Consider the following 18,546-nt stretch of genomic DNA (forward strand, 5'->3'; position numbering starts at 1 on the left):
CCATCCTCATTCACACCAACCATCCTCAGTCACACCAACCATCCCTCAGTCACACCCGCCAGTCCATCCTCAGCACCAACGGATCCCTTCATCTCACACCCAACGATCCATCAGTCACACCAACCATCCCTCAGTCACACCAACGATCCCCAGTCACCCGCAACCATCCTCAGTCACACCAACAATTCTCAGTCACACCAATAACCCTCATTCACACCAACCATCCCCTCATCATTCACACCCAACCATCCCCTCATCTGACCAACCATCCCCCAGTCACACCAACCATCCCTCAGTCACACCCAACCATCCCTCAGTCACACCAACGATCCCCCATCATTCACACCAACGATCCATCAGTCACACCCCAACCATCCCTCAGCCACCAACAACTCTTTCACGTAACCATCCCCTCAGCCCATACCAACTACTCTCAAGTCACACCTTAGTACCTTAGTCACACCACCCGACCACACCACCCATCCCTCCGTCACACCGCCCATGCTTTAGACACACCAACCATCCTTCAGTCACACCCTCAGTATCTTAGTCATACTACCCACCCCTCAGTCACACCAACCATCCCTTAGTCACACCAGCCATCTCTCAGTCACACAACCCATCCCTCAGTCACACCAACAATCCCTCATTCACACCAACCATCCCTCATTCACACCAACCATCCCTCATTCACACCAACCATCCCTCATTCACACCAACCATCCTGCAGTCACAGCAACCATCCCTAAGTCACACCCTCAGTACCTTAGTCACACGACCCTTGTTTTAGTTACACCACCCATTCTTAAGTCACACCCTCAGTACCTTAGTCACACTATCCATCCATCAGTCACACCAACCATCCCTCAATCAAACCACCTATGTTTTAATCACACCACCCATGCATCAGTCACACCCTCAGTTCCTTAGTCACACCACCCATCCTTTAGTCACACCACCCATGTTTTAGTTACACCACCCATGCATCAGTCACACACCCTCAGTACCTTAGTCACACGACCCTTGTTTTAGTTACACCACCCATTCTTAAGTCACACCCTCAGTACCTTAGTCACACTATCCATCACACTATCCATCCATCAGTCACACCAACCATCCCTCAATCAAACCACCTATGTTTTAATCACACCACCCATGCATCAGTCACACCCTCAGTTCCTTAGTCACACCACCCATCCTTTAGTCACACCACCCATGTTTTAGTTACACCACCCATGCATCAGTCACACCTTCAGGACATTAGTCAGACCGCCCATGCGTTAGTCACACCACCCATGCCTCAGTCACACCACCTATGCGTTAGTCACGCCAACCACCCTTCAGTCACACCCTCAGTATCTTAGTCACACCACCCATCCCTCAGTTACACCACCCATCCCTCAGTCACACCATCCCTCAGTTACACCCTCAGTACCTCAGTCACACCACCCATGCGTTAGTCATGCTAACCATCCTTCAGTCACACCCTCAGTATCTTAGTCACACCAACCATGCATTAGTCACACCGCCCATGCCTTAGTCACACCACCCATGCTTTAGTCACACCAACCATGTTTTAGTCGCACCGCCCATGCATCAGTCACACCCTCAGTACCATAGTCACGCCACACATGCATCAGTCACACCCTCAGTACCCTAGTCACACACCCATGCCGTAGTCACGCCACTCATGCATCAGTCACACCCTCAGTACTTTAGTCACACCGCCTAAGTGTGAGTCACACCCTCAGTACCTTAGTACCACCGCCCATGTGTCAGTCACACCACCCATGCGTTAGTCATGCCAACCATCCTTCAGTCACACCCTTAGCATCTTAGTCACACCAACCATGCATTAGTCACACCGCCCATGCCTTAGTCACACCACTCATGCTTTAGTCACACCAACCATGTTTTAGTCACACCACCCATGCATCAGTCACACCCTCAGTACCTTAGTCACACCACCCATGCTCTAGTCACACCACCCATGGTTTTGTTACACCAACCATGCATTAGTCACACCGCCCATGCCTTAGTCACACCACTCATGCTTTAGTCACACCAACCATGTTTTAGTCACACCACCCATGCATCAGTCACACCCTCAGTACCTTAGTCACACCACCCATGCTCTAGTCACACCACCCATGCTTTTGTTACACCACCCAGGCTTTAGTCACACCAATCATGCCTTAATCACACCACCCATGCTTTAGTCACACCAACCATCCTTCAGTCACACCCTTAGTATCTTGGTCACACCACCGACCCCTCAGTCACACCAACCATCCCCCAGTCACACCAACCATCCCTCAGTCACTCCACCCATGTCTGAGTCACACCAATGATCCCTCAGTCACACCAACCATCCCTCAGTCACACCACCCATCCCTCTGTCATGCTACCCATGTCTCAGTCACACCCTCAGTCCCTTAATCACACCACCCATGCCGTAGTCACACCCACCATGCATCAGTCACATCCTCAGTACCTTAGTCACACCACCCATGCTCTAGTCACCCACACATGATTTTTTCACACCTCCCATGCTTTAATCACACTAACCATCCCTCAGTCACACCACCCATCCCTCTGTCATGCTACCCATGTCTCAGTCACACCCTCAGTATCTTACTCACACCACCCATCCCTCTGTCACACCAACGATCCGTGTTAGGTGAAGATCTCGGTCTTCCTGGAGAGAAAAGAGGTCTTCATTGTGATGGAATATTCGTTTTCTTCTCTCTTCTCTTCCATAACTCTTGAAAATATCCAATACCATCGTTTCTTACAAGAATGCCTTTCGAGAAGCTTTGTTGATATAGCTTGGTATTGATGATTCCAAAACTACAATTACAAAAATACTCAGGTTTTCATCCTCCGGGTGGACCTTTCATCATAATTGCAAACGAAATGGTTCTTGTGTTAGATCTCTTTCATTCACCAAGGCATACGTGGAATATACTGTAATCCTTCAATTCTACCCATAAAGACTTCCTTGTCGCTTTTGGGTGAGGAAGGAGGGGTTGTAAGATATATGTTCAACACAGGAGTGGAGTCTCTTCATTTTGAACTTCAGTTGGCTTGGAGGAAGATCTACCCAAACCATAAGTTTTTGGTGAAGAATGAGACCAAGACGTTCAGGATCCCTCCGATCATCGTGCAGGTTGGCAACTGAAGACTGTGACATAACATCATTACGAGGAATGTCCTGTTAAGTGTATGGCAGATTAACTGAATGGCCATTTGTCTTTTTAGTCTCTAATTATTCTCTGTTACTTTGGTAAATTGCCTGATTTATCAATAAACTGAGTCTACTGCCCCAACCGGTTTTCGAAACAATGGCTTATGACTCGAGGAAGTTCGCCTTTGCCTTTACCTTTTTTTTTAATACCTTATTTTGGAGGATATCGGTACGTGATGACTAGAGATCAACGACTTCATTCATCAGACGATTTCTGTCTGGACCTATTTAATGTGCCGTGTGTGGTATTAGAGACGTTAAGAACTTAATAATAAACTAAACTGCAATAGGTCTATTGGCTCATAGAAGGCTGCCCTGTTTACACCTAACTCTTATCACTCGTATATCTGCCCAATCTGTATTTGAAGGTTTCTAACGTGTTCGATTTAATGATCGTGTTTGCTAACTTGTTCTACTCGTCCACAACGCTTATGTCCGAATTGGTATTTACCTGGTTCCCGTCAAAATCTAAATGTCTAATATAAAACAACTACTACGTGTTCGCTCCTGATTTGATAATTTAATTATTTTAGTTATATCACCTTTAAATAACCCCATCTTCCATTGATACACTTCGATCATTTCTCCCCTCGCTGTACATCTCTCAAGACAATGCAAATTCAGTTTTCTAAATATATTTTTATACTCAAGGTACCTAATGCCCGGGATTAACGTTGTTATCCATTTCTGAATGCTTTCAAGAGAATCAATATCCACCTATAGTAAGGTGACCAAAACTGAACCCCATAACCTAAGTGAAGATTGTTTAATGCAATAAATAGTTACAAAATAACAACCTGTCCTATGGGGTGTTTCGACCGAGTGGATACAGCGATCGCCTCCAAGCTTTAACTGGGCGCTCTTAGTCCCCCAGCTGTAAATGGGTACAGAACTTTAAAGTTAGACAATTGAAAGCGGTCAAGATCAATGTTGACCATGCTGCATGTATGGAGTTCTTTATCCAGACTATCTCTAACTGGCCGTCGGGCCTATGGTGGCCTACTTTCACCCCGCCATACTCTCATTGTCTACCTCTTCCTTCTTTCATGTGTCCTGTATATATAAACTAAACATGTTCGATATAAAACGCTCACCCTGCACATCCCCCTCCAGTTAGCTACCCCCACCCCCCCCACTCCCACAGGATTGCCAACGGCGACAGCTATCAAGTTCGTGAAAATACATCCATAGGCGTAAGGAACCAGAGGTTAAAACCCCAGCATCACCAGGAAGTTGGTTGACATGCAATTACTGCAAGGGAGCGTCTAGGATGGATTGTCAGGGTTAGAACTTTACAGCTTTTAGGACGATACTGAGTGCAGTAAAGTATAGAGGTTGTTGCTGGTATTGCCTTGACTGTATAGCCAAAGTATACGAGGTTATTGCAGATCATAAGGGAAAGAGAAACAGAGATGACAATAAATGAAGCTGGATTATTGTTGGTTAGAATAAAGTAAGGAGTTAAGAAGAGCAAGGTTCAGGTTGTAGCAGGGTCACAGAAGGTGACGGAGAGTAATACAGGATCCGAACAGGTCCTTCAGCGGCTAGGGACTCTGCAGAAGTGTGTTGAAAGATGACAAGTAGTAGACCTATTGATGTGGGAGAGGAGGAACAACGGGAACGATTCGAGCGCAGGAACAACATAATAGTGTTTGGAGTCCCTGAGAGTTAGTGAGGAGGAAGCTGAAAGTAGAAAAACACACGATAAGACGAAGTTTCAGAATATTTGAGATTAGGCTCTGAACTTGTCAGCTCCCCCTCAAGAAGTGAGAAGGCTAGGACAAAGGAAGGAGAGAGAGCCCCACCCCCTCAGGATCACCCTAGTGAGTGAGGATAAGAAATGGGAAGTTATTAGGCAAGCAAAAAAAATTAGCAAGGAGCGAAGCATTTCCCGGTATATTTATAAACCTAAATCGCACGGTAAGGCAGAGGGAACAGCATAAAGAACTACTAAAGCTCTTGAATCAGAGGAGGGAGGATTCGAAGAGTAGCGAGAACGGACGTGAATTGGTTATATACAGGGAGAAAGTAGTGGGTTGTAAGTGCACCAGTACAGAACCAGGACACAAGGGGACACCCCTCACCCGCTCTACCTTCCACCCAGGAGGAGGCGGGCGCCATATGAACAATGTCATCTCCGGCCACACCCCACAAAATACAATGAATTTAGTAAACGAGACAGCTGCTGAGAATGGATGGAGGCCGGAGTCACTAATACTAACACGTTCTGTGAAAAGAGCGGAGTTTGAAACCCTACTCAAGATACATCAACCCAATATAAAAGAGGCTGTAGGACTGTTGCACAAGAACAGGAGAATCGACCCGGAGGAATGTGAGTTTAATATAGACGGATATGAATTATTTACAGACCTTTTTCAAGCAACTTGCAAGAGGGGTGTAGGTTATCTATGCTAGGAAAGACCTTAAAGCCCCGTTGGCACCAGTTACCACGTAACGCTGTCCTGATTTAACTGTTACATAGTTCATGAGAAAAGCAGGCCAAGGATCAAATATTACTTTACAGAGGTAAGTATGACGGGATGAGAGAGGGGATTAGGGTATTCACTAACCTGACTCACTAAGTAAGATATAAGAACGCAGACACTACGCCGAATATCATAGCCAGTTAAGTGAACCATTTGATCGATAAATATATACCCAACACCAAACTCAGTGCCTCCAGTAATACAAGGAGATCGTTACACATAACCATGCGGCAGTTGACAAAGTTAAGAAAATACTCAGAAATTCGAGACGTGGATTAGAACAAATGATGAGCAGAACATGGGGATGTATGCCAGGCCCAGGAACCAAGCAAAATCAGAGTGTAGAAGGGCTGAAAAAGAGTTCCAGAGGCGGATTGCAAGCAAGGTCAAGTCAAACCCAAAGGTTTGTTACCGTTACGCAAAATCGAAAGTAAAAACGCGTAGATGTATTGGATCTGAGGCTTGAACATCGCAGTTATGCAGATTCTGACCAGAACAAGGCGGAGGCGTTGACAAATTCTATTCCTCGGTGACCAACATTGTTTTCTCATAAGAGGGTATAAGAAATAATTGTCAAGGCTAAAGTTTCATAAGAGTCCCGGCCCTGATATGGTGCAATCCGGAGTGCTGAGAGAGTTAGTTGTGCAACGAGCTTCCTGAGCCCCTTAAGAGCCTGTAAAGGACTACCAACACGGTTTTATGCCGGGACACTCCTGCTTAACTCACTTTCTCAAGGTAATGGATGTTTGTACTTAAATTCTGGAACAGGGTGATAATATCGACAATATATACAGTACCTAGAAGTCCAGTGGCTGTTCCCCTGAGCGTTTTACCTCCCCCCGGACTGCGCGTATTTATATCGAGTTTTATCAGTTATATAAAATGATTTGGGTTATATCCAGCTGTACAAACTGCTAATTCCTTAAAATCATTTGCATTTTTATAGTCCAGATATTTAACATAATTTTAGAGAATAACAGGTCTGCTTAGCAATTGTGAACATATTTAGTTTGAATAAGTGGACAGCTACACGAACATTTTCTATGAACCAATCAGCTATTTTTATAAAAGAGGGGCGTGGTTTACGCGTCAGGTTTGCGTGGAAATACAATAGTAGGTCTTATAAGAAGTTTATTCAGATATCTAGAGTTCTAGTTCTTCGTAACGATCTTCAAGAGTGAGTTGCTAGGGGCTGTGTCAGGACGAGTAGCAACTTTAAGGCTTCGTTGGTTTGGTGGTAGTTCATTTGGGTTTAGTTAGTGTTTCGGGTTAGGTTCGAGTTGGTCGATGAGTTTAATTAAAGGTGTGTGAGGGTTGCTGGTACAGTCTCACCCAAAAGTTCGTTAACTCTCCCAGCCAGCTTTTGCTGCACTGCCTGCTTCATATGTTTGAAACTGTCTCAGTACCAACCAGAACATGAAATCGATACGAATGAATCTAAAGGTTCGAAGTAACAGACTCAAGTTTAAACATCTGAAGCAGGCAGTGCAGCAAAAGCTGGCTGGGAGAGTAAGATGTAAGATGACACTAGCAAGGATACAGAGTAAGTTTGTTTAGCCAGGAGTGTCGCCGGATGTGACACTGTATTGTCGATCAGGTGACAAGTGCCAAAGGACAGTTGCTATAGGTAGAGTTCCCCGTGCAAAATTTGGTAAGATGCCGATTATTTACGAGCCGTTTCAGAGGGTGGCAGTAGACTTAGTCGGACCATTAGAACCCCTCTAGTTACGGATCACGGTATATTCTCACTATTGTAAACTACGTCACCAGATATCCCGAGATCGTAGCACTCAAATCTTGCGACACCGTGAGTGTGGCAGAGGCACTGCTTAATGTGTCCAGTAGGGTAGGGATTCCCAAAGAAATTTTATGTGATCGAGGAACACAGTTTAGGTCAGCCATGATGCGTGAGTTTCATAGGTTATTATCTGTGGTAAGGCAAACTACGACGCCGTACCATGCGATGTGTAATGGCTTTGCTGAAAGGTTTAATGGAGTACTAATGAAGATGCTTAAGCGCATGTGTCGTAAGCAACCTAAATAGTGGCCTAGGTATTTAAATCCCCCTTTGTTTGCTTATAGAGAGGTACACCAATCTAGTACCACATTTTCTTTCTTCGAGTTGATTTATGGTCACTCTGTACGTGGACCACTCAGTCTGTGAAGAAACTTGTGGGAGAATGGGGAAGGAAATGAGCAAGGTGAAGAAAATTCTAGGACGGTGTATGATTACCTGATTAATCTGAGAGAGCGATTACAAGACGCATGTACTGTAAGGTAGCTCATGAAGAGTTAGCGAGAGCAGGTGACAGTTATCAAATGTATTATGATCGCAAAGCCAAGGATAGACAGCTTGCAGTCGGTCAGAAAGCTTTGATCTTACTGCCAACCAGGAACAATAAGCTCCTAATGCAGTGGCAAGGGCCTTTTGATGTAGTTAGGAATGTTAACAAGTGGAATTATGTGGTAGACGTCAACGGTACAGAGCGGAAATATCAAATTTACACGCTGAAGCAGTATTTCCCAAAGCGGAGGCGACTAAAAGGAATTCAACAAGTGTGGTAGATGCGGCTAGTGTAGCAATTGCATGTGAGGAAGACGAAGGTGAGGATAGCAGTATAGAAGTAATTCCTAGTTTTAATGGAAGGCAAACAAAGGTAGATGTGAAAGTAAACGGCCAGTTAAGTGCAGAGCAGAAGAGCGATGTCAGGTTTTCAACGATGTTCCAGGACGCACGAACGTGTTAAAACACAGCATTAAGTTAATGTTGAGACTTTTGTTGACATCTTGATTTATACCTCAACCTGGGAAGTTTCAAAGATATTGTCTAGGGCAGGTTTAACAGCTCGTACTACTAAACGTGAGATTGGCATATTTACGGTAGAATATTTAGGCCATATCATTGGTGAAGGTATGTCAAAGCCAGTTTATGATAAAGTAATAGCTATGATTAAAATGGAAATTCCCAAAACTAAAAAGGAGGTTCGATCATTTTAGGATTAACAGGTTATTATCGTCAATATGGAGTGGACTTAGAAAAGGACTTTGTGGCGCAGACGGATGCATCATAAGTGGGGATAGGAGCAGTGCTATTACAAATATGGGACGGAGAACGGTGGCCTGTTGCTTACACTAGCCGAAAGCTAAATAATGCTGAAAGGAACTATTCTGTGATAGAAAGGGAATGCTTAGCTAAAGTGTGGACGAGTCACGTAGCAGCTGCGGTTGAGGCAGCATCGGTCGCCCTCGATAATCGTGTATGAAGGGAAGGTGTTCCCGCTGTATTTTGTCTGGCAACTTTACTAAAGAGTTAACTGGTGTGCTGGAGCAGAGGTGACTGTCCCAGAGACCGGTATTGTGGCCTGGCTGGGAGCTCTCTCTCGCCGTATTGTGTCGTCGGTACACACCCAGTGTCATTCCAACAATTGTTAATCAATTCGGCAGTTAGTATTGACGTTCAAGAGTAAAAGGAGCGGATACAATACGCCAGACTGTGAACTAAGATTCCTACGTGTGCAAATAGAACAGTTCCAATTAACGAACGAACCAAGGAGTAGTTCAGGTCTCACTGTCGGGTAAAAATTACTTGTTTGTGTACATATAAATTTATTTCATATTTATTTTATAGTAAATTAATGTTTGTTTTTTGTTTATTCATACGGTACCACACCTTATCTCCATTTGATTTTTTATTACACTTCTTATAAGTCCCATGGTCCCAACTAGTGTGTGAGTAAGTCACACTCTCAATAACACCCTCACAGACTGTCAATTGATTTAAAATGTCCAAAGGAAGGCCACCAGACTGGTGACTGCACTACGGTGCATCAGTTATCCAGAGAGATTTGAACACCTGCATCTCCCTAGCTTATACTACAGACGGACAAAGGGTGACCTAAATGAAGTGTATAAACATCTCAGAGGGCACTACCCACTCTAGTGTACATACCTGGAGCTGGCTGACGCCTGCCTCAAAAAGGGTCACAACTCAATGTTGAAGAAGCCACAAGTCCCAGAAAACTGTGAGGGCAAATTTTTCGGAGTGAGAATTTTGAATTCTTGGAACAATTTGCGAGAGAGTGTTGCGACGGCACTCGGTGCCGTCACAGGTTCAGATACATTCAGGAGCCAGTGCATGCCCAATACTTGCCAACAGTGCGTAACAGAAACGTGACCGACCGCCCAAGCGGCTAACAAGCCGATCAGTGGCGAAAAGGATAAAAGTAAAAGTAAAAAGTGTGTTGAAAACTACATAGGAACCTAACAGAATAGGCCTACACGTGGCGCTGCTGTGCTGGGAGTAGGTGCTGTATAATCGGCTCATACACCCCTGGGAACATTATAAAGCGACTTGTGCCACCAATATGCCCTACACAGGTTTCACATGATCTTTCATATGACCTCCCCTACTCTTTCAGAAATGTTTTTCGTTCTTCAAAATATCTCATCCTTACCTAAACTTTTGGACAGAAAATCTTTCGTACTGGTGAATGTATCGGATATAATAATTAATATTAAGTCAATTTGCCCCAAAATATAGACAAAGCTACGAGTTGCCTATTTCCAGTACGGCTCTTTTGTTTAAATTCAAACAGCATCTGGTATTCCGAGGCGATTATACATCCAAGTGCTAACCAGACCCAAATTTGCTTAACTTCGCTGATCGGACGAGAAACTAAGTTTTCAAAGTGGTATGGCTATACTAACATATTCAAATACAGCCGCGGCCTGTATACCTTGTAGATCGCACCCATATGCTTTGACTCACCAACCCCCAGGTAATTGTTTATATTTAACTACTATAAGAAGAAATATTATTGATGGAGAATTACAGCATGATTTTATTATTTTTTTTCCTGTTTGCTTCTTAGGAGCTAAGATAATTATGGCGTGTAGAAACACGAAGGAAGCAGAGAAGAAGGCCACAGAGATAAGAGGCCAGACAGGAGGACAGCTGGAGGTTATGAAGCTGGATCTTGCATCGTTAACATCAGTCCGTGAGTTTGCTGCTGATCTCAAAACCAAGGAAACTCGGATCCATATGCTAATCAATAATGCAGGTTAGTTATTGTGGTTTTTACTTTACTTTTTTGTGAGTCCTATAGTGATCATCCCGAATCTGTTTCACGCCTTCAAAAGCCTTCATATGAGTACAGTACACATAGATAACTAGCTGGAATTTCGTTAATGAAACCTATCTCTTTACCCGTGCCAAGGGAAGCGAGTTACAGGAATATTGAGCACCAGCCTATGTCACTCGTCAAGTGGATTGGTGCTGCCACAAACCACAACACAACATCCCCTGAAGGTCGTTATTGACGTTTATTTTTTTTTTACCGAAATATGACTATTGTGTATAAGGAACAAAAAAAAATGGGTGCGCCTTGTAGAATGTGAAGAAAGTGTACCTAACTGCTAGTCAAAACTGACAGGGATTAGAAATCATTGCGCTTCTGATTAAACATTGTTCTGCAGCAGCTGTAAAGTACTGTGTTAGATATGTTATTCATCGGCAGCTTTTTGTTGTCATGTAATGTTTTATTTAGTCAGTCAACATGGCGAGATTACAAAATCTTGGAACTTGGCACTGCATCTCCAAAGCTCCCCCCTCACCCCACTCCTAATCCCTGGTTGCCGTACAGGTCTGTTAACGCACCAAAATTTTTAAATAGGTTGGTTTTTGGTTGTTTATTATTTTAAATACAGGTTTCAACTGAGGTTGAAGGATGTTTTCAAGGCGCATTCCAGTTAGTAATTGATATGTTTCTGTATTTGAACGATCTATATACTGGGAACCCCAAGAAAAAATTCAGAAATAGCTAGATTTAGCAATGATCATGAAGCACATCATAAAACATCAGTGGTGCAGAGGTGTAATGGGACTCGCTGGGTACAACACAAGTAATACCGGTACTCTACTGAAATTCTTTAGTGTTACTCTTGATGATATGGCGACAATGTCAGTAAATAACGGTTTTGATTATAACGAAGCAGAAGTGCGTAGCTTCCTGTGCAAACTGTGACAGGTCAGATTTGCGATACAACTTTTATTTTAATAACATAACTTTCAACACAAATCTGCTCAATTTGGTATTAGTCAACAGCGTGAGGTTTTTAATATATTACATTGCACTTGATTTTCGTTTTTCTACTTGGCTGAGGCAAGACACCAAAGGCTTCGTTATATCTGGCACTGAAAATAATATCATCGCTGCTTAAGGCACTGAAATAATGACATGCCACACGTTCAGATAACTGGCTGATGAGATGAACAAAAACTGGCACACTGACCCAATCATGGCTCTACCTTAAGAAATCCTCGACACATTTTCTTGGTCAACAAAATATCAATGACCTTAGATATTTTGAAATGAGGACGTCGTTGATATTGATATTGAAACAGTTTATTTAGCAAAAAAAAATCACATACAGAGTGGATAATAATAACATTATTGACATGGCAGAGCCAATTAAGAGCCTGGGCTCTCTTAATGGCACCTGATATACACTGAACATTTATCTCAAGGAAGTATTATGTAATATTTAGTATCATCTGGAATAGTACACGTAACATGGTGGTAGTAAGTAATATGAGAAAGTTACCACGATTATCACTTCGTTATTTATTTTTTTACATTTATAAGTATACTCGTATACACATTTTACACTGGAGTTGATCTGATAAGTGAAGAAAACAATACAACTCCTGCAGTCACTACGGTTCCTGCGGTCTCTACGGATCCTGCAGTCTCTACGGATCCTGCAATCTCTACGGATCCTGCAGTCTCTACGGATCCTGCAGTCTCTACGGATCCTGCAGTCTCTACGGATCCTGCAGTCTCTACGGATCCTGCAGTCTCTACGGATCCTGCAGTCTCTACGGATCCTGCAATCATTACGACTGCCATCCTTAAAGCCCACATGTGTATCACGCACGTCCTTGCGATGAATGATGTTAACCCAGGCTGCTTCCAGTCAATATGTGATGACTCCTTAGGCTTCAACAATCTGCCCAACGTAAAACTACCCCTCATGCCCCACCCCCAAACAACGTAATCGAAGCCACTACTAGGAGCACCCCTCCCCCCACTCACACACAATCGGGAACAGGAGAATCAGACAACTGCACTGAACAATCTAGAAACAACCGGCCTTGACTCACAAACCCTGACTTTAACACAATCAGTGGAGATAACAGAAATTGAAAGTGTAATACACAAGTACACACACCAGAGACAGCACCTATCTCTCAGACCCAGGATGGTTTAACAGGAAAATATTTAAATTTGCGCATTTACGCAACAAATAATATCAACACTGCCCGTGCACGTGATGGGGTTGAAGATACAATAAAATGGAAATACGACCAGACCATCCACGATGCCATTACACACTAACCAGTCTCACAAACTGCTTCCTCACGACAACCCAACAGGCGATTAACAAGATAGCGAAAGGACAGAGAAGAAAAATACAAAGAAAAAACAAAGAAATCAGGAGCACAATGCGCAAGAGACTAAAAATAATACAACATAGCGTCCTCCACTGGCGAACCAACAAATTCAGTTTGTCCAGCCAGCACAACCAAGTTGACCTAACGGACAAAAGGCGTCTGGGGAAAATAAAATATTTGGTTACAATATCCATAAATTCAATCTGACAGGAGCCGAACGACAGTGTACATCTCTGACACTCTCGCTATTCAAATCAACCTGACTACAGGACCAATCATTAAAGCCACAACCTACAGTACTTCCCACCACGCAGGGACTACCTGCCTTACCGGGAATTCTACAGATTCCTATCGCACCACCACCCAACCTACATCAATGGGGATCTAAACGCCAAGCATCTTCTACTAGACGGTAAGGGGACAGCCAACAGTGTTGGAAGAGGCCTCGCTAGCCTCATAGCTGACAAAAAGCCCAGCTAATTGGCCCAGACTACCCTCACGTTCTACAGCAGGAACTCAGCAATAACGAATGACAGGTGCTTTCACAACCATTTTTTTCTAAAGGTCCTGTAATCTTCAGCGACCACCTACCTACAATCACGACCATCTATGCAACACCAATAACGGTACCAACTCCACCAGAAGTATCGTGAGCAGACCAACTTCGAACTATTTAACGAAAAGCTACAGCCAAGCTTGAGGTCAAGGGTATGACAATCCTACAGGCCATAGACAATCAGCCAGTGAACACAATGGACGAATTAATTAACACATAGTTTGAATCCATAGGAACAGCTACCAAGACGTCACCACTCTCAAACACAACATAACACTTCCATACCCACGATAAATGCCAGAACTCAAAGCCATCATAAGCCGATCCCAGCTGCTACAACAGATAGCCGTGGTTGGAACATCGAAAGTTGCAATATATACAGGAGAATACGGAGGAAATAAAAACGAGATCTCTGGAACAAAGTAACCTCTAATGGGCCTAAATAGTAGAACAACTCTCACACACACACAAAGGACCCAGGAGAGTTCTAGCGTCGAGTTAAGAGACTGAAAGATTTCAGCCACAAATAGTCACCATGTGTAACAAACCACGCAGGCAATTCAATTTATGACGACCAAGACAATGAAAAGATATTCAGGGATATTTGAAAGAACATCACCTGAATCACAAATAAAGAGAACGGGGGATTTGATGGTACCACCTAGGAGCTTATCCTTGAAGAATTCCAGGGCCAGAAACACACACAGCACTCAGCATTCCCCTGAAATCAGGTGGGAGGATCTGAGAGAGGACAACTCATTAACCAAACTCAATACTGCAATCTTTAACACGATGAACGCTTGCCTGACCTCAGGATACCTCCCAACGAAATTCAAAGGGGCCATTATTACCCTAACCCCAAAACAAGGAAAATATCCCACCGACCCACTAAATTACATACAAATCTCTCTCCTCGAAGTACCTTACCAGGAAACGACGAACAGAATCAATTGCAGACAATTTGGGATCAGGAAAGGGAAGTTTACCTCAACAGCGATAGCCCTGGAACGTAAGAACATAGCCAGAGCCACATCAAGTAGTAGCCAATGTAACCTACTGTAACTCTCCGAGACGTAGCGAAGGCATTTGGCAGGGTCTAAAACATAAAAAGCTCCAACTCTGACTACCTCCAACGTCGAAAAGCTGGGTTGCAACACTCTTGACGGCAGAAAAGTTAAACTGAAGTTGGGCCCTTAGAGCAGCGTCCTCTCCCCTACCATACATATCATCTACACTAGAATACGAATCGAAGATGTTATGTATGCAGATGACGTTACTCCAATAATAACACTTCGAGAAAAATCATGAGCATTTCAGGTTGATAACACCAAATGGGAAATGGAAAGGGTAAATAACAATAAAACAAAACCCTGAAAACCCCAAACTAGTCTCTCCAAATTCACAGTGATACCCTTATGCAGAAGGAATATCCATCCATTAATAATAATTAACAAGCGGAATCGCCGCCCTCCGGGCGGCTCTTTCACTAGACCACCGTAGGACGCCACCCTCTGGGAGGCTCCACATTGTCTCACACTAGTGCATTAAGGTGTCTGCTTTGATCCTGACTTTGTCCTCGTCAGAAGGCATGTCTTCCAGGGCATTTTTAAATGACTGTACATACGTGTTGCGCTCATGCAGCATTTCTTGGATAGATAGGACAATGTCATGTCTGACACCTTGAATGTTGCCACATCTGATAGTAGTCTGCTTTTCATGATCTCCCATGAAGTAGATTTGGAGGAACTTTGCCTGCTCATCTTCCAGTGGTAAGAGGGATCCTGCTTTGTGATAGACTTGACCCTGGACTTTGAATGTGGGCATGTATCCGTGCTCGCGAACTACTCTGGTAGCTCCAAAGGATGTCATCTGGAAGCATGAATTGTACTTCCGTATATTTTCCAAGAAGTGTTTTGACGCTGGTGTTGTTCCCAGCATGAGAGTCTTCAATGGTTTTGGTGGTTTTTCCAAATTTGGCAGTCGTACTTTCTCATGAGAGCAGCACAGTCCAGCAGATTCTCCTTTGTACTTCTTTACACCGCAGTATTCACATTTCTTATCCATGTTGCCAATGACAAAAGAGGGCTACGTTTCATATACGGGACTTTAATTTCTCACTTGACTTGGGGTTTATTAAAAATTAATAGATGGTAATGGCAGTGGAAGCGCCCCTTTGAGAAAAATCCCGAACCAGCACAAGAACACTTAAATCTACTAAACAAAATGAATTGTCCGTGACCCGTGGAAGGATAGCGTCTGTGACTGGGATGAATGAGACACACTGTAAAATTTAGACACTTATATTCCCTCCAACACTACAAACACAATCAAATAATGGTACACCAATGTGCGCACCTCTTAACTTGAACTTAACACTACTCTGGGAAATAAAAGTTATACATGATATAGAAATTATAAGAAACTCAGGCAAGAATAAATTTGAAGTAGTAAGAAATGTTGCTTGCACACATGAAACAGGCCTTAAGGGCTTTCACAAAATAATATCAGTCACTTAGGAAATGGTATTAAAAAATAAGAAATTAACTACTCTACAATGAATAGGCCTTAAGGGCTTTCAACAAAATAATATCAGTCACTGAGGAAATGGTAATACAAAATAAGAAATTAAATACTCTACAATGAATAGGCCTTAAGGGCACTCAACAAAATTATATCACCCCAGCAGATGCACACTTCCTAACCTAACTTAACCACTACTCTGGGGAACAAGGTTATACCTGAGATCAGAATTATGAAGAAAAATTAGATGCATTAAAAGAATCAAATCACAGTATCACTCTGGTTCCACTTAATGACACAAACATTCAAAAACAATACTATCGAAATTATTTAGGAACTATTAAACTACACACGTCAAGATAATATCAGTCTGAGAAATGGTATTAACTACACCCATAATAAGGGAGGGAAAATGTTCCTCTAGGTATCTCCTAGAGACCTAGACTCACGGTCTCACTGTGTGACCATTAATTTACTCAGATAGCCTCAGTGTACTCCCAGTGCGTCCATAAAGCGGAAGGGAGTGAGCCAATCAGACCTTGTACAGTTGAGAGAAGCTTTAGCTTCCCGTTAGCAAGAGGGTTTCACTAAGCTGCTCGGGACATGTGGTGTTGTGGGCCGAGGGAGAGGAGAGTTGCTGACCCACGATCGTCCCGACGTCAGCTGGGCACCCAGACGGCTAGATTCCCTCAAGAGATCCTTTGGTACCCCGCTAAACAGTGACAGGCCTACTCTGATCGGTCCAATGGCGACAATCGCCACCCTCAATCATCAACGGCAGTCTCAAACGGCAGTCAATCTCTCGCAGTCAAACTCCGGTCAACTCCGGTCAAGTGGGTTCTGACGGAAACCCTGAAATGAACTCACTGTTAGCTCTAGTTTACTTTACCACTGCCCTATCTAAACCCTGTCTGAGATTGAATGAGATCTACTTGTTATACTGCAATAGCGCAGCACAGGTGACTAGGCCACGTGACTATTTCTGTGACGGACGCGCAGGGACGTCTTGTATGTCTGAATGCTTCTCCGTGACTCAGGGAGGGCCCGCGTCGCGTCTCTCAAGGCGTTAGCTTAGGCCTACGTGACATATTTTCCGCCTAACTAATAACTCCTTGGGACACCCGTAACATTATTCAGACTGATAAACGATCTATAATAATTTCAAATTCAATAATAGTCCCTTACTTCATGAATCGCATCATTATTAATTCGGTAAATTACATTTAATATCATATAGGCCTAGTTCCACCATCTCTCGCTATGAGCAGGAAGCGCTCTCTTCCCTCCCACGACCTTGAACGCTCAGTGTTGCCAATGGCGGGGCATTCGAAATTACTCTGAAATTTCTGAATATTACATATATATATATATATATATATATATATATATATATATATATATATATATATATATATATATATATATATATATATATATATATATATATATATATATATATATATATATATATATATATATATATATATTCAGAAATTTCAAATGCCCCGCCATTAGGGATACTGAGCGTTCAAGGTCGTCTGAGGGAAGAGAGCGCTCCCCGCACATAGTGGGAGGTTGTGGAACTAGGCCTATATGATATTAAATGTAATTTGCCGAATTAATAATGATGCGATTCATGAAGTTAAGGGACTATTATTGAATTTGAAATTATTATAGATCGCTTATCAGTCTGTATAATGTTACGGGTGTCCCAAGGAGTTATTAGTTAGGCGGAAAATATGTCACGTAGGCCTAAGCTAGCGCCTTGGAGAGACGCGACGCTGGCTCTCTCTCAGTCACGGAGAAGCATTCAGACAAACAAGACGTCCCTGCGCGTCCGTCACAGAAATAGTCACGTGGCCTAGTCACCTGTGTTGCACTATTGCAGTATAACAAGTAAGTCTCATTCGATCTCAGACAGGGTTAGATAGGGCAGTGGTAAAGTTAACAAGAGCTAACAGTGAGTTCATTTCAGGGTTTCCGTCAGAACCCACTTGACCGGAGTTTGACTGCGAGAGTGATGACTGCGAGAGATTGACTGCCGTTTGAGACTGCCGTTGATGATTGAGGGTGGCGATTGTCGCCATTGGACCGATCAGTGTAGGCCTGTCACTGTTTAGCGGGGTATCAAAGGATCTCTTGAGGGAATCTAGCCGTCTGGGTGCCCAGCTGACGACGGGACCATCGTTGGGGTCATCAGCTCTCCTCTACCTCGGCTCACAACACCACATGTCTCGAGCAGCTAGTGAAACCCTCTTGCTAACGGGAAGCTAAAGCTTCTCTC

General features: G+C 43.4%; 1 protein-coding gene across 2 annotated transcripts in view; it reads left to right on the forward strand.

Moving 5' to 3' along the window:
- LOC121853212 (retinol dehydrogenase 12-like) overlaps positions 1-18,546 on the forward strand; it is a 111,932-nt gene that overhangs the window by 47,375 nt on the left and 46,011 nt on the right. For both annotated transcript variants that reach the window (XR_006086276.1, XM_042347204.1), the window contains exon 3: positions 10,605-10,793. Coding sequence is in view for 1 of the 2 variants with exons in the window: in XM_042347204.1 (XP_042203138.1) it covers positions 10,605-10,793 (189 nt within the window). In the remaining variant the exon portion in view is untranslated. The remainder of the gene's footprint in view (positions 1-10,604; positions 10,794-18,546) is intronic.

The sequence above is a fragment of the Homarus americanus genome, unplaced genomic scaffold (assembly GCF_018991925.1).
Source record: "Homarus americanus isolate GMGI-L3 unplaced genomic scaffold, GMGI_Hamer_2.0 scaffold32871, whole genome shotgun sequence".
In the NCBI taxonomy this organism is placed as follows: domain Eukaryota; kingdom Metazoa; phylum Arthropoda; class Malacostraca; order Decapoda; family Nephropidae; genus Homarus; species Homarus americanus.